This window comes from Anabrus simplex, chromosome 1, assembly GCF_040414725.1.
Source record: "Anabrus simplex isolate iqAnaSimp1 chromosome 1, ASM4041472v1, whole genome shotgun sequence".
Lineage (NCBI taxonomy): Eukaryota > Metazoa > Arthropoda > Insecta > Orthoptera > Tettigoniidae > Anabrus > Anabrus simplex.
The window spans coordinates 254,507,198-254,525,687 of NC_090265.1; the positions used below are offsets into that span (position 1 = coordinate 254,507,198).

General features: G+C 38.6%; 1 protein-coding gene across 5 annotated transcripts in view; it reads left to right on the forward strand.

Moving 5' to 3' along the window:
• The window catches only part of LOC136886466 (uncharacterized), a 90,066-nt gene extending 72,246 nt beyond the window's left edge, over window positions 1–17,820 (forward strand). For all 5 annotated transcript variants that reach the window (XM_067159261.2, XM_067159278.2, XM_067159283.2 and 2 more), the window contains exon 4: window positions 14,989–17,820. In XM_067159261.2, the coding sequence (XP_067015362.2) occupies window positions 14,989–16,329 (1,341 nt within the window). In that variant the 3' untranslated portion in view covers window positions 16,330–17,820. The remainder of the gene's footprint in view (window positions 1–14,988) is intronic.
• The last annotated feature ends 670 nt before the right edge of the window (window positions 17,821–18,490 follow it).

Here is an 18,490-nt window from a genome sequence, read left to right on the forward strand (position 1 = left end):
CTGCCTCGTATGCTCTTTGTTCCTCGACTTGTATTTATAATCTGCAAGAAGGAAGGCCTCTTCTTGCAACACCACAACGTCATTATCCTGGTCATTACCTTCATTGTGTGTTTCATTGCATTCATTTTCACTGCCGCTGCCAGCACTATCACTTCTTTCTGTACTGCTTTTATCTCATGGGAAGTAGCAGGTTGTGTTGGAGGGTAATGAGCATTCCTGAGCATTTCCTTCTTCTTCCTCATTTAGCACTGGTGGTCCTCCCATTTTTTCGGATTTTTTTCTGCACTTTATTTTGCAGGGTGGTTTTGGTTTGTAATTACACCATGAAGTAGCTTCTTTCTTTCTCTCTGATAATTTTTAGGCATTGTCCGAAATCACCCAGGCTACTTTCAGCTTTTAAGGAAATGTGTGTAAAACACTACTTTTCATTAAATCACACCAAAATTCCACTGCAATTGTTTATAAACACTTCAGTCAGTTGATCTCACTAGGAACCATAGTTATAATGCATTTCTTCCGGTCGCGACAATTGGAAGTATCCACTTAATGAAAATGCATAAACTTTCAACAATACCACTGCACACAGGAAATTTTCCAAAGTATGAAGTCGACTCATAATAAAAACCACAGAATGCGGGAAACATAACCTCAGTGTCAAATTAAAACGTGCGCGGAAGTGCAAAGCAACAGTGACTCGTCGCTATGTAACAAAGAAAGGCAATTCTACAATACTATCCGAAACCACCTCTGTATCTGAAATCGCTCCGTTTGACGGTATATAGAATATATTGAACCTATTTAAAATGTAAATGATCTTTGTAGCCTGGCAGACGTGAAAAATTTTAAAATTATCTGCGAGGCCTGCCAGTAGGACACAATGCAGCCACAAATCATTCACAATTAACTTGGCCGCTCCGTGGACAAACTGCGAAAACTCTCCATATGACGGGCAATAAACAAACAAATCTGAATAATATCACTGACATAAATGAAGATGAGCCTTTAGCCATGCTAATACATTCACATTCTACTTTCAGATTAATATTCATTCGGTGTTGTGTTGTTTCAGTGTAATGTCTACTCGGCACTGCATCGTTTCGGCTTAATTTCCATTCAGCGCTGCATTGTTTTTGCGTAGTGTCCATTCGGCGCTATATCGTTTCGGATTAATGTTCATTCGGTGTTGCACGGCATAAAACGTCAGTTTGGTGCTGTGTCTTTACGGCATAACGTCAGTTAGGCGCTATATCCATTCAGCATGACGTACTGATCCCATTACTCTTACTGCTACGCATGTCACCTCTATTCTCTCTCCTTCTATCTTCGATGCATCGCATTGGCGTGCTTGCATAATCTGTCTGTATTATCTCTATGCTCGTATCACCTACATGCACCACCTGAAACGTTCCCACGTACCACCGGTTGGGAACCCCTGTAGTAGGGCATCAGTCTGAACAGCGAATGTGTGTCTGTTTGACATCTCAGTATCCCTTACATCAAATAGGGGAACAGTTCCTGATAGTATATATCCTAGCCTTGTGTCTTGCAGAACTGGTAGGCCTTTACATTGATATCTACAATCTTGTATTATGTTGAAAAATGCTTCAGCACCTAGGAGTAAGTCATTATCTTTGGGGGTTATTGAAGTTTCATCAGCTAACTTATACTGATATAGATGTTGATTCCCATAGGGAACCTAAAATATCTGTCCCGAATGAGTAAATTTATAATACCCATATAGTAGGTTTGTTATTGGACATTATAAATTTTCCAGCTAACTCATTCCTGGTTGCCATGAACCTACTACGCTGGTGTAGCAGGGGGAGAGGTGATACTCCCACGTGGCGCGTCCCAGGTGGCGGATAGGGGGGTCCTTACCGGCTTGCCGGCGGACTTGAGGGAAATAAAGTACCAAACACACTACCCCCTGCGGCTGGGGGACGCACATGTAGAATACACCCGCGGTATCTCCTGCCTGTCGTAAGAGGCGACTAACAGGGGCCCAAGGGGCTCTCAACTTGGGAGTGTGGATTGGCAACCACAGGGCCTTTAGCTGAGTCTTGGCATTGCTTCCACTTACTTGTACCAGGCTCCTCACTTTCGCCTATCCTGTCCGACCTCCCTTGGTCAACTCTTGTTCTTTTCTGACTCCAACGGTATTAGAGCATTCGAGGCCTAGGGAGTCTTTCATTTTCACGCCCTTTGTGGCCCTTGCCTTCGTCCGTTACTTTATCTTTCGAAGTGATGGATCCCTTCTTTCTACTTCTTTTCTCTCTCTCTTTACCCCCTGTGGGTGGGGGGCGCAGACGAATAATACACCCACAGTATCCTTTGCCTGTCGTGAGAGGTGACTAAAAGGGGCGACCAAGGGATGATTGAATTAGAACCATGAAACTACTTTTGATTCGTACCATCATGCGGGGAACACCATGGGCTGCCTGTACTTGCGAGTAGTACCACTAAATTAGGTACGAAATAGGTTTGTGATTAGTAGCAGTAAAAAGGCTGGCCTGGGGGTTTCCAGTACCCGTGCGTCGTACCCACATGAGCAACACCGCAGGTCTGGGCGTAGCCTGTGAGTTGTACCACTATATGAGCGACCCCGTGCGTCTGCGTTGCCTGTGATTAGTACCCACTATGTGAGGAACACCACGGGAATACCGGTGCCCGTGACTAGTACACCTAGGTGAGGAACCTCATCGGTTTGCGTTGGCTATGAGTGGCGCCATTGTGTGAGAAACACCATAGGTCTGCGTTACCTGTACGAAGTGCAATACTTGTGAGTAGTACCATCTTGTGTGGAACACCGTGAGTCTTCGCTACTTTTGATTAGTACCCCAACATGACAAATACCATGGTTCTACTTTACTCGCGACATGTACCGTTCTGTGGGGCCTTAGACGTGGATTTTACACCCCTTTAGACATCGAGCATCATTGTGCTTTATAAGTGGTCCCTTGGTCAGTAATACCTTTATTTACAATCTTGTTTTTTTTAGTCTGATCCACTGTTTTTTTGTTTGTTTGTTTTTGGTTTTTGTTGGGTTCATGTCCATTCATTCATTCTTCATGGCATTTTTTATTTTATTTTGGTCAGTGGATGAATTTGAACTTTTTGTTATTTCATTTCGTACCATTAGGGGCCGATGACCTTGATGTTAGGCCCCTTTAAACAACAAGCATCATCATCATCATTCCTGGTTGCCAGTGTTTCACCCCAGCCTACCGGTTTTGTAACAGTATACTTACGACATAGGTGACCATAACTACCTTTAAACGAACACAACTGTATAAACCTTCAACCTAATGTTTCCACCATACAGTAGGAGAAGTTTCCAATTTATGCTTTTAACAATTTCTAGTCATTGTAAGATAATTTCAATTGCTTCCTTGTACACATTGTAAACTATGTAAATATGTACATCTGTGAAGTCTGCCAATACAACCTTTCACAACAACTTCAACAGTAAGTAAAATTCTTTCAAGAATAAATTTACTGTGTCCACCTATTCAATACAATTATATTCTCTAATGATTAAATCCTACATGAATTACAAACACTAATTAGGAACATGTTTCGCCCTAGTTGTTGGCATCTTCAGCCTAATAATAATCTTGGGAGGATTTATGAGTATTGTTTGTAATTGTCCAGTCAGATGTTAGCTGGATCCACTTGTTCCAGTTGTGTCTGAACGACAGGTTGAACAATGCACCAACAGGAATATTAATCCAACAAGAATGGCACAAAATTCCAGGAAACATTTTAACAGATGAGCACCTGACTACTGAATGGTATTAACAATATGTTCCAACATACATGTTTTAACCTATAAAATATTACCATCTAACCATGCTTCTTTCTAAAGGAATATTGAAACCCAACAAGATCGGCATTATACCACCGTTCCAGTTTTGTAACAATATACTTATGACATAGATGACCATAACCACCTTTGAACGAACACAATTGTATAAACCTTCAACCTAATGTTTCAGCCATACAGTTGGAGAAGTTCCAATACGCTGTGGTCAATTTCTGGTCAGTGTGAATACATTTTCATAAACTTTATCCATACAGTAGGAGAAGTTTCCAATTTACGCTTTTAAACATTTCTAGTCATTGTAAGATAATTTCAATTGCTTCCTTGTACACATTGTAAACTATGTAAAAATCACCTAAAGCACAACTTTCTGCAAAAAAAATTTTTAGCATAAGACCATTGTATTTAGTTTTAAGTTCTAATGTTTAATAGATTTAAGACTTGACCTTAAGATTATTATTAGGCTGAAGGTGCCCAAAACTAGGGTGAAACATGTTCCTAATTAATGTTTGTGATTCATGTAGGATTTTATCACTACAGAATATAATTGTATTGAATAGGTGGACACAGTAAATTTATTCTTGAAATAATTTTACTTATTATTTTCAATATGGAACAAAATGAGATTAGTTACTTGTAATTATTTAGTTTATTTTCCAGGTTGAATCGTGTTGTTGTTTGTACATCACATACAGTGATACACATACACGTTTTAACATGATGGTATCTGTGTGAGTACATGAGTACAGATAATTACTTTTTCATTCTTGTACCTTTCTGTCAACAAGTTCCATGCTATATTGAAACCACCATCACTTAAAGTGATATGTTGAATAACTTTTCTTGCTACTGGTATGCCAGCCCTGTATGGTACAAATCTGCCCATGCCAAGGAGGTCAATGTTGCCCTCCCAAGGCCCTTGGTTGAATGGTCAGCATAGTCACCTTCGGTTCAGAGGGCCCCGGGTTCGATTCCCGGCCTGATCGGAGATTTAAACCTTAAATGGTTATTTCCCCTGGCTCGGGGACTGTGTATTTCTACTGTCCGAAACATTCCTGAAACTCACACACAATATTATCGTCCACTACAAAAGCACGCAGTTTCCTGTACACGACAGATGCCGCCCATCCTTGTTGGAAGGTCTGTCTTACAAAGGCTGGACCAGGATAGGAATAGCCACATGGAATTATTACCTCTACTGCGTCACTTAAAGGTCCAGGGTGCATCGTCTACTGGAGGGATCGGGAAGCGCTACAAGGCCCTATGAATTTGAATAGTCTTCTGTGCATATTTTCATCTAGCCTATATACTTGCACGGTTTACACAATATTTGCGACTATTTATAGTTGTCATTGTTTCTACGTGTCCAGTGAAAGGTTATTGCATCTTAGTCAACATTTCCAGGGGATTAAACAGGAAAATCTGCAAAGAAAATCAAATCTTCAACAAAGATTATTAATAACGGAATTGCTAAATAAGGGCAGCAAAGACAAATTCCATGCGGACTTATGCAGAGCTCTTGTGTCGGCAAATATTCCCTTCAACTCGCTTGAAAATCCTTCCTTCAAAAGTTTTTAAGTAATAATAATGATAACGTAAATGTTTCCACCTTTTCAATACAATATATTCACAAAATTACAAAATTATACGGTACTAGTTTCGACCCATCTAGGGGTCATCATCAGCCGTATTGGAGCAAAGATCATTTGTGGCGAAATCCTAAAACAATATTATTTTAAAGAATAACAAGTGAAATGAGATGTTATGGTAATAGTTAATAATACAAGGAATATACATAATAAGAGGTTTTTAACAAAGAATAAAGTATAAATGGGGTGCTGTAAAAATTATAATCATGGAAATCAGTAAGTTCTTGTATTGAAATTATAATCATGGAAATCAGTAAGTTCTTGTATTGAAATGAATACAAGAACTTACTGATTTCCATGATTATAATTTTTACAGCACCCCATTTATACTTTATTCTTTGTTAAAAACCTCTTATTATGTATATTCCTTGTATTATTAACTATTACCATAACATCTCATTTCACTTGTTATTCTTTAAAATAATATTGTTTTAGGATTTCGCCACAAATGATCTTTGCTCCAATACGGCTGATGATGACCCCTAGATGGGTCGAAACTAGTACCGTATAATTTTGTAATTTTGTGAATATATTGTATTGAAAAGGTGGAAACATTTACGTTATCATTATTATTACTTATATGTTGTTCAATACGGACCAAAAACATGAAATTCATAACCATCAAAAGTTTTTTACAAAAATATTGTCATCGGAACATTCCATCGAATCAACTTTAAGAAAAAACTACCTGGACACTCTTTGCGAAGACACGGTCAGGCGGATAAGGGAAGATATAGGAGACTCATACGTCTGGATCTCTGTCGATGAGACTACTGATGCTCTAGGTCGTTATATTGCCCACCTGATAGTCAGAAAATTAGATCCTGACATGCTGTGTTCGCCATATTTGATCTGCAGCAGACAGTTAACTAAAACCAATCAGGAGACAGTTGCTCAGTTTGTAAATAAAGGTCTTAAGGTGCTTTTTCCCAATAACATGGACGAAAATAAGATGCTTCTTATATTTACTGATGCAGCCGCCTACATGAATGCTGCTGTTAAGTTGCTGAAAGTATTTTACTCTGCTTTGATTCACGTCAGTTGTCTTGCTCATGCTATTTTTTTTTGCTAGGGGCTTTACGTCGCACCGACACAGATAGGTCTTATGGCGACGATGGGATAGGAAAGGCCTAGGAGTTGGAAGGAAGCGGCCGTGGCCTTAATTAAGGTACAGCCCCAGCATTTGCCTGGTGTGAAAATGGGAAACCACGGAAAACCATCTTAAGGGCTGCCGATAGTGGGATTCGAACCTACTATCTCCCGGATGTAAGCTCACAGCCGCGCGCCTCTACGCGCACGGCCAACTCGCCCGGTGCTCATGCTATGAATCATGTGGATGAGCAGATACATGCCAAATTCCCTCGAGTCAACAAGGTGATCTCCTCCACTAAGAAAATTTTTGTAAAGGCTCCCACACAAATCCAGTTGTTCCGCAGTGAATTACCTGATCTTCCACTGCCACCAGAACCCGTCCTTACGTGCTGGGGTCTTGGCTTCAGGCCATTGTGTACTACAGCGAACATTTTGATGCAATCAGAAGTTTTGTTCTCACCCTGAATAATGATGCCATGTGCATCACTTCAGGCAAAAAATGTTCTAAAGGATGTAACCTTTTCTCAAGAAATTGCCTACATCAGGTCCCATTATACTTTGGTCCGTGTTATTTCTGCACTTGAGTCTGTTTACGAACAGTTGGATTTGTTAGAAGAGGTGAAAGAAAAAATCAGCTTAGCTCCAGGCCCCGCAGGGGATAGAATTCGAGACAAGCTTAATAAAGTACTACAAAAGAACCCAGGACTGTCAACGCTTCATGCTGTGGCTGATGTTTTGATTGGCAAAACTAGTGTTGAATGTGACATCTCCCCACGTATTGTACCAAAATTCAAATACAGCCCTGTAACCTCTGTTAACATTGAGGCCCGGTTTCTTCAACTCTATGTTAAATTTTGCTTAACAAATGTTAACTAACAATTGTTATTAATTTAACACTTCGTATAAAAGTACCCTGTTTCACGAACATATTTCCAACATTTGTTACAAAACAATTGTTAAAGACAAATTAACACATTTCCGTAAGATTTCTTAACGCGTTTGGCAGTGAGCGTCTTTTGTTTCTTTACATATAGTGCTCCTAGTGGCGTGTTGAAATAGTATTTTGTCACACAGACACATGGTTGACATTATTATAGGTTATGGTTAGCGGAGACCGATAAGACGTAAACATGTCAAGTAAGAGGCAGCAACAGCGTTATTATGATGAATGCGAAACAAATGTTGTTATAGTTTTAATTTAAAATTATGCGAGTGTGCTTAAAAAATGAAATAACGGACTGTTATATCACAACATTCTATATAGCCTATTCTTGTAGGAGTGCAATCTAAAGTTCCTACATCACCGGGAAAATGTGATAATTGATATGTTTTGAATGATTTTCGGGCATTCTTTTATTGCGGGGAAAATAATGTTGTGCCTTGTTAATGCTGCAATGGCAGCAAGAATTCTTTGTAGAATTCTACATACTCTTTTCTTGCCCTTGTGAACATAGTCGCCTACAATTAGGCCTTTTTTTTCTTTTGAAAAAAATACTATTTGTTCGGGACGTTGACCTATGAAGATCTTTTGCCCCTACAATTAGGCCTACATGGAAAGTGTCTCGAGGTCAGATGTCATTACAAACCTCCGCTTTGGACGAAGTGGAGGTGATATAACACTAAAGGCGAACAAATTTTACTTCAACATGTCAGGTCCGCAACCTAATAACTTCTGAAAAATTGATGAAACTCCGATTCCAATGCAAGGCGTGTATATTTAGGAGTTGTGGCATGGTGGTCATCGTACTTGTCTGCGAGCGTCGTAGACGTGAGTTCGAGTCTCGTTTCAGGGAGCGTTATTTAAAAATTGGAAAAAAAATATTACGCAAATTGCAGTACCAGTACACTTTGTTTTCTACCTGAAATTAATATAGGTCTAAACGTTCTCACAGTTACTGCTGGATCTCTTCTTAATCTGTTTATCCTCCAGGGTCGGTTTTTCCCTCGGACTCAGCGAGGGATCCCACCTCTACCGCCTCAAGGACAGTGTCCTGGAGCTTCAGACTTTGGGTCGGGGGAAACAATTGGGGAGAAGGATCAGTACCCCCCCCAGGCGGCCTCACCTGCTATGCTGAACAGGGGCTTTGTGGAGGGATGGAAAGAAGATTGGATGGGACAGGGAAGGAAGCGGCCGTGGCCTTAAGTTAGGTACCATCCCGGCATTTGCCTGGAGGAGAAGTGGGAACCCACGGAAAACCACTTCGAGGATGGCTGAGGTGGGAATCGAACCCTCCTCTACTCAGTTGACCTCCCGAGGCTGAGTGGACCCCGTTCCAGCCCTCATACCACTTTTCAAATTTCGTGGCAGAGCCAGGAATCGAACCCGGACCTCCAGGGGTGGCAGCTAATCACGCTAACCACTACACCACAGAGGCGGACTATATTAATTTGAGGTAGGAAATAAAGTTCCACTGCAATTTGATCATTACTTTTATTTTTACCTTCACATTCCCTGAAATAATTAATTAAATTTGTATTTTTTTTTAAAAAGTAGTCTAATGCGGGACTGGAACTCTCATCGTCGTGGTTCGTAGACAAGTACGATGACCACTCGGCCACTGCTACACTTGACTAGTGTGCAACTTTTCAAGTATATACGGGGTGCTTTACAATCGGGAATTCGTAATTTTTTCGGAAGTTATTAGGTTGCGGACCTAACAAGTTCAAGTTAAATGTGTTCGCATTTTAGTGTTCTATCCCCTCCACGTGGTCCGAAGCGGATCCTACCTCATGACATTTGTCCTCATTTATTTCGAAAACGAAACTGTACGGTATTGACCCAAACCCTTCTACACAAGTTACTGTTGAGTATCCCCACCAGGTACATTAAGCTAGTTGAAATCGATTGGATGCAGGGTCTGATCCATCCTTGTAAAATCTATAAGCAACTGCTGCACTGGAGAGATTGGGAAGTTGCAGTCTGTTGGAAACTCTAACCTATATCGCCTAGTAGGTACCTTGTTCATTATGGCTTCGGTAATTAGAAATCTTTCTTCTGACAACTCTAAAAGGTCGTTATTTCTTAATATGGGTCGTCCTTTGCCTTCTTCAGTTTATAAATAGTCCTCATACAGCAGTAAAGCTTCAAACTTACGTCTTCTACATGTCTCCATTTTGAAATTTTAGCAACTGTTAAGAGGTTTAACACAGAGGTGCTGCTAGGTTAATTTAACACAAGATTTAACAATTGCTTGAGTTAACAATTCTTGATGAGACGACCATTTTGTTAAATTGTGTGTTAAGTCTCCTTAACAGCAGTGTTAGCACTTAACATTCATTGAAGAAACCGGGCCTCGGCGTACTTTCTCAGCCTACAAGCTAGTGTTGTCAAACAAGCGGTGGAGTTTCACAACAGAAAATCTATAAAAAGTGCTTAGTGATTTACTGTGCATCAAATTATGGGCAGTAACGTGCTTGTAATTCAATGTTTTAATTATTTAGAGATAAAAACTCAAAAATGTGGTGAACCATTGTGTATGTGAAATATTGGATTAACATGTTATTGCCTTATTACTTATATGCATTTAAAGTTATTATCAAAGAAAAAGAAAAATGGTATTTTAATTGATAAGTGCTTATTAAAATACGTAAAATTGAAGCTGTCTAAAACATATTTTTAGAACCTATTTTTATATATTTGAGAGCCTATTTTACGCACCTAAAATACAAATTTTAGCACCTAAAAATCCGAGATCTACTCATCACGACGCGCAGGTCGCCTACAGGTGTCAATTCAAACAACCTGCACCTGGTGAGCCGAACTTGTCTTTGGACACTCCCGGCACTAAAAGCCATACACCATTTCATGTAACTTTTCTCTTGTGTTGGAGCATTGGTACTTATAGGTTACCGAGTGATTTAGAGTGACACACGGATACTTATGTGTAACACTGTGTTCCAGTACTTTTCCTATCCACTTTACATTTAACTTCCAGGATGCTTTTGTTTTTCTTGGGTGCCAAGCACTTATTTGTGTTTTTAGTAAGTTTATTTTGAGATTGCTATCCTTTCATTATTTGAAGAGAACATCTAAAGCGTGTGAGAGATTAGTGTCTATTGTTTCAAAGTTTTCACTCTGGGTTACAAGAGCTAAATCATCAGCATACAGAGTTCATTGGAACTTCATGGCATAATCCAATAGTATCACATATTTTTAGGTATGTTTGTGAATTTGTTTAATGCTTTATACATAGCTAACAGTTTTGTTGTTGCAATGTATAATACCTTTCTTTGCTACTCATTGAAGCCTTGTTAAGAAGCTTCGTGAGATTTCTGATGGCTGCAATGGCTGAAGTACGTACAAGACTAGCAGTATGTATTTCTAATACTGGCATAGATACTCTGTTTCTAGGTACTTGACTGCACAAAACAAGATAATTATTTGTAAACTATTATCTTAATAAATCATTCCACAAACTTACAAACCAACAACAGCATTTTATTTGGGCCATAAATCCACAAAACTAGATCGGACAACAGAAATATCTAAACATAGCTTATCTCCTAGAACTGATTCATTGAATAACAGAATATGTGCAACCTTATTTCATTGTCTCTATAGTGGGTATTGGGCTGTAAGAGCTGGTGAGAGTTGTTAGTCATATAAAGGCTCTGACCTTAGTGGTGCAGTTGTTTTCCTTCTGTTCCTGTGATAACGGGTTGAATCCCCACTGAGGATGGTGTCATTTGAGGGTCTTATAACTGCAGTAATGTACAACAGATGTTTGTTTGAAAAAGATGATGATGATGATGATGATGATGATGATGATGATGATGATGCTTGTTGTTTTAAGGGGCCTAACATTGAAGGTCATCGGCCCCCGGATGTTTGTTTAGTCCACCCTGTCAACATATTATCAATATTTGATTTTTACAATGTTTTACACATACATGTTTCAGGAGCCTTTAACTCAATCAGCGCTTTCTACATCAATATCAATCTTCCCAAGATCTAACATCACTCTGTTTTACATTAAACATTGCCATCTATAATATTAACTCTAACCCTGTTTATTTCTTGTTAATGTCTATGTAACATCTTCACACATATCAGAACACTTTACAACACTCGTGAAAAGTTCAAATTTTCTTCCTATATTGTACAACTCCTACAGATATGTATCATAACCTTAGATGGATTTACTGGCCGAGTCGGCCAGAGATAAACTGTTTCTTGTCACTATTTGAATTGTTGCCATTTAAGCATAGGCCCATTAAAAATCAACTATCTTATCATCAAAATTTAAATCTTGTTGATCTTAAAATTCTTTCTAGGAAGCACTGATTTATTATCTATATATATAAAATAAGAGTTTTGTCTGTACATTGCTCAGAATTTGAAAAGAATGGTATTTCTGTATTGGTCATGTCCATAGTAACAAGAAAATGTACTTTTTACTTTTCCATAATTTCTGTCTGTCTGTATGTCTGTATGTATGTACACGCATCATGAGAAAACGGCGGAAGAGAATTTGATGAAAATCGGTATGTAAAGTCGGGGGATGAGCCGCTACAGTCTTGGCTATAAATAATTTTATTCACGCTGAGTGAAATGGTAGTTTAGGGGAAGGCCGTAAATTTAATTATCGAATATTTATATTATTAGCAGTCCTATCGATAAATACTATATAACTAAAGTTATATAGAATTCAATTTCCAATCGTACATTTTTACATTACACATTTTTACCGTACTGGCTCTGATAACACAGATATTAATGAATTTGTATTTTTGTTGCTAAGTCCATATCAACACCGAGCCACGAGAAAATGGGTTAACAGAATTTAATGAAAACCGCTATATAGAGTCGGGGAATAAGAAACTACCGTCTAAGCTGTAAATAATTTTATTTTCCCGAGATGAAATGGTAGTTAAGGGGAAGGCGCCTGAAATTTAATTTTTAAATACCGTCAGAGGTGCCAACTATTACGGATTATCCGTAATTATTACGGGTTTCTCCTCAAGTTTGTGGTATTACGATCAAAGGGAAAATTATTACGGAAAAGTGACACTGTCACGAAAAAATAATTTCTAGGGAAAAGGTAATAAATAATTGTTTCGATGATTACTGCTCAATCCTCCTCGTTTCAATGCTTGTGAGTTGGCAACAATACTTCAGTTTGCTACCCGTGAGCGTTGTGAAATTCATTGTAAATGAAGGAGCTGTACTCTGTTCTTCTCCACTATAAAATGTAATGTTGTATTATTACAGTATTAAGTGTACGTGACAGTAACTCTCCCACATTTCAGTATTAATAGGAAAAAACTAAAGGAATACACTGAAATCGCTTATGGTTCAGAAGACGAAAATGTCATCACTGGGGGAAGGACGCATCTAAAAAACCCCACATTAAAATGTAGCTGCTGTTTCCAAAAACAAGCTATAAAGAATGTTTTATGACAGAACTGACCGATAATGTGCAACTTCTCTTGTATAATATGATATAATTTAGAATAGATTTCTGTCGGGAAGGGAAGAAGGGACGTCATTATCGAGGAGTGATTTGGATTTGACTTGATAACTTTCTGATGGGAGATGGGGATTACTGAAACGCCACTTCAAAGGTTGGCTCCTGTGTACCGTTACCTATGTTACTGGTGCTATCGAAAAGTACGGTACTACATAACAAAAGTTATAGACAATACAATTTCCGATCATTTATGTTTCATTCAGTTTTACTGTACCGACTATGATAAGAGTGGTATTTCAGAAGGCCTACAGTATCCAAAGCGCATAACACTGATCAACAATAACTTTACATCGACCATTGTTTGTTGTGATGTTCTTCATGCCGCTCAACTCCGATAGATGGGATTACTACTGCGTACCGAGTATAACACCCTGACTGAACATTGGCGGGAAATAGCTAGGGAGTTGGAAAACTTTCTTCTTTAGCATGCCACTCCTCTGGTTCATACATTTTCTGATATTGCAGGTACGTAACACACTGATTCATCATAGCATTCGAGCTATACAATCCCTACTCTGAGGAACTGATTGGAATGAGTAGTGTGCATATTTAATGGAATAATGACAGAGGAGTGTTCATGGCAGTCTGCGACCTGGTTGTTTCAGCTCTGGAACTTTGTACTGTTAGATCGGCACCGTAGTACTGTTCGTTGAAAGTGAGAAAGTGTGCGGTTTTTCATTTGATCGAGTATTTTATATGATAACATTGCTTTCAATCGCTACATTCCTACTGACGTTTTTGTAATGACCTATGTTGAATTCAGTTAGGAACGCCGCCAAGTCAGTCTTTCTGAGAGTCCTTTAGCGAAGCACGGGTACATCAGCTAGTTAAATTATAAAACACATTAGGATTATGTTGTGTATTATTCCTATCAGGCCAGGTGAAGTCTTGCTTTGCTGTTGTTGGACTGGATTTTTTAAACAGATCGGACCGGGCGAGTTGGCCGTGCGCGTAGAGGCGCGCGGCTGTGAGCTCGCATCCGGGAGATAGGGGGTTCGAATCCCACTGTCGGCAGCCCTGAAGATGGTTTTCCGTGGTTTCCCATTTTCACACCAGGCAAATGCTGGGGCTGTACCTTAATTAAGGCCACGGCCGCTTCCTTCCAACTCCTAGGCCTTTCCTATCCCATCGTCGCCGTAAGACCTATCTGTGTCAGTGCGACGTAAAGCCCCTAGCAAAAAAAAAAAACAGATCGGAACAAACCTCCCGTTATGTCCTTGAATTTGTTCTTCTAATATGAAATGTTGAAGTGGAGGAAGCCTCCTCGCTCGCCAGCCAGACACTTACAAGTGACAATCACCCATTGTACATTATTGTTACAAGTCAATACGGGCCAGTTAAGGACCGATAATAGTCAAATTTGTCGATTTTATAACTTCAAGAACTCCATGCTGTTTGCTTATGGCATGTTAAAGAACTTCTGAGAGACAAAATTTCAACACCTCATAGTCTCTTAAAAATGCAGTTATTGAAGAGGCATTGAAAAGAAAATAACATTATTTGTATTAAGGCACAACAGTCTGGTCGGTTTAAACCAGACAGATGAATTGATTCTTAGAGGCCCTGTACTTGGCTCTAACCATGAATTTGACTGTGTAATAAAGTAATATTGTACCCCTTTGTGTATTTTTTTTGTGTAGGAAATATCCAGAATATACAAACACCTGTATAATAAAGAGAGAATGTTTCCTTATCTTAGCAAAGACTGCACTCCTTTGCTTCTAACACAACAAGGCTATAACTTTTACTATGCCTTGACTACAACAGTCATTCTACTACAATCTCAGTTAATTTTGCCCATTTAAGAAAATTGTATCAAGGTTATAGTGGATAATATTGCAAATCACTAAAGCAAACCTACAAAGTAACAACACAACCAGAAATACTATGTTTTTATGTGTGTGTTTCAGGAGGCATTATGATTATTACTTTCGAGACACTATTTTGCCTGTTACAGGATCGAGATGCTCTTGTGGAACTTATGATAGATTTTGTTGAGGCAATGAATCCTGACATAAAATTCAAACGTCAGTTTGAAGTTCTCAGAGATCGTGATCTAGCTGGAGAATTGAAGGACATCTGGTTGGCAGTCCAAGTGAAACGTGAAAGGGAGCGGGGAGAGAATGGAAAGAGAGGTGACAGTGATAGGGGAAGGGAAAATAAAGAACATGTTTGGAAGGTAGATGTGAAGCACAGAGAGATGAAAAGTGAAAAGAGGGAGCATGAAAGAGAAGATATTACTGGTATTTATCAACAGCAGGATTATTCAAATGTTAGGCAGGAGAAGTGCTGCAACAGAAGTCAGGATAGTGAAATACTTCACCATCAAAATGGCCAGGAGCAGGATCGAGCTACTAAGCATGTCCGATTGAAGAAACAAGAATGTAACTCTGGAACAACTTGCTGTACAAGGCCACCCTTTGAAGGAGAAACAGGAAGTAGGTACACTGAAAGTATTACACACTCTCAGGTGGCCTTGAATGCTAGCTTGATGACTCCGTCCACAGAAACTGTACTTGCAGATGCTACACAGAACCAAGAAAGGTTACATATCAGCAAAGAATTAGAACATACCTTTAGCAGTTCTTGGGAAAATGAAAGTGAGTTGATGTATACTCAGGGCCAAGCAGTTAAGAAATTAGTTTCCTCTGAACTCCCAAGACAAAGTGTTCCTGTAGTCGTTGACGAGGCTTCAAAACAAGCTGAAGAGAAAGTATGTTTCCTCCCATTTTCAGAGCATTCAGATAAGGAACAGATTTCATTTTTAGGAGCATCGTCAAAAACCGATGGTAATAAAGATTTAGATGAAGCCTCCATTGTTGTAAAATGTGAACATGATTATGTATTGGACCATAATTATCATAATTTTAAGGAAAGAAATGTTTCCTATAAAAGGGAAGATTCTCCTGAAATCCTGGCATACAGTGATTCTAATATTTCATTTGCTGGAAATATAGGAAATGACTCAAGAAAAGATAGTATAAAGGAAGGAAGCTATACGTCCGAACATTCTTTTCCTGTCAAGAAAACAAACAATATTAGCATTACGTCCGAACATTCTTACCATGTTATGAAATCAAATTTTAAAAATACTACTCTTACTGCCACAAATAATGACTGTGATTCTGCTGGAGATAGGAATATTTTGTCAAATTATGAATCCAAACGAGGCAGTAATGAAGTTCAAGTGCCAAATCTAGTCGAAAAGAGTCGTGAAGAATTACTGCCAAATGTAAATGATAATGCTATTGTAAAATTCACAGTTGGCACTGGACAAGAAAAGATTGCAATACCCTAGCAGGATATATTGTGCAAATTTATACTACATGATTATTGATCCTCAGAATTTAAGAATTTACGAAGTGTTCATTTCCACCCATATGCATCTCTATCAAATGTACATATTTCAGGAAGATATTTTGAATTATTTTACAATGAGTAACTGTCATGTCATGAAATTCCAGCAAAATACTTTTTAAACTTATATCTGTGCTGTTTTAATGCATAAGTGTATCCCTGTTGTACTTAATTATGTTGTGGACTGGTATTCTGCTTGGATCTATGTTGGAGATAGACGACATGCTGGGTTGCCCATACCAGCATTTTTGTAATTATAATATTTACAAACCTGCAAGATCTCTAGAAAGTAGTACAAATTTTTTGATCTTTACCTTAGAAATATTAATATATACATTACTTGATGTTGTGCCAACTTGGACCATCTTAAGGTTAAATTGATATGACATATTGGTTGGTTAGTTGGTTGTATGCAAAATGTTCTTAGAAGTGATTTAATCATTGTGCTGTGATTGCATATAATTGCATTTGGATCATTACAAAAGTGGTTTATTAAATGAGCTGTCAGATGTTATTGTTGCTGTTGATCAGCTACATGATACTGAATTTATAATTTATTGTTAATTTATTAGCTTGTTTAACAGACTGTTTATGTTTATTCTTAATCATTCTCTGATAATACAGTGCAGGGGTATGTGAAATTTGAATGCCTGTATAAATGTAATGATTGTGTTATTAGGTTTATTGCTCTTGTAATATGTCATTTTCTTGCACTTATTAAGATGTGCAATACTTGATTGCAATTTATAATCTATTATTGTAAAAAGGAGTCAAGTTATATATCATGTAAAATGTTAAGGAAAGTTAAAAATCTGTCCAGGAATGAGGATTATGATCTTAGACAAAGGACTGAAATGCCTTGAGTTCCTCTAAAAATTAATCCCAATTATTTATTTTAAATTGCAACTTGGGTACCTTTTCAAAACAAACAGAACTAAGAAGTGGGATACATTACGATTTGAAATATTATGTTACATCAAGGAAAAACAAAGAACTAGAAGTTGGATTGAGTATAAGTGATAACATAATTAAGTTCTTGGACAAAAGGATCAGTAGGTTTTGCTTCATATGCATCAGGATCTTCAAATGTTGCTACTATTTTTCACTGAATGATGTCTCCATAAAAGTCACTGTTTTGATCAGAAGTGAGTTTCTTGATGTCCTCAATCTTCTCTACATCGATTGCTATTGGATGTTCATCACTGCAGGCTTTTTCGCATGGTAACAAAGGTATTCTTCCTGCTCCAGAAGTAAGTCTGAGGGCATTACAAGGAATCCGTAAATTAATTCCCATGCTTTTGTAGGTCGTGGTACTGAGCTGAAATTATACTTTCAATTCTTTAGGAACTCCCTTTCCCTGTGATTCAATTGAAAGAGTTTTTATTTTTTATTTATAGAACTTCAACACCCACTTTTTATAACCTATTGTGCCTTTGCTGGCAGGACCTAGTGTTTACAGTGCACTATGTCTTCTGGTATGGGCTAGACTAAATTTGTTACTTTTATTGACCTGTCTCTGTCTTATCCTTAGCTTTGACAATATGAAAGTGGCTGAGGTATGAGTGATGCTAGTAATGCCATTCCTTATGCAGCCAGTCCCTGCTCTGGATGGTGTGAAATTGTCGCTCATAGGGTCGGTTGGTGCACGCATTTCAGTGGGCTTGGCAGACGGATATGCAATAGCAACTTCTGGCACAGTGAGGAAAGCAACGGGAAACTATCTCACTCCTCATTTCCCTAGTACACCTCTTCAGTGACACCTAGGCCATCTATGACAGCTAATGGTGGACCTGTTGAGGATCCAACCAGCCTTCGGGCTGAATACCCAACAAACAAACATACATACATACATGCAGAAATTAGATGTGTGCAAAGTTGATGTAAATTTACCGAGGGGACTCGCACCAGCAATAAGTTCACTATAGTGTTCAGGGCTGTAAATCACCTCACAGGGTGTAATTTCTTCTTTATCACACCAATATCTCAGTCGCAAGGAAGGAATGAGGGACCTCTGATCAGAAATTAATAGAATAACCTTTCCTAAACCTGAACTGCCTTCCAGCAAACCATTTAGTAATTTTGCAAGGATGTCTAATGTAATC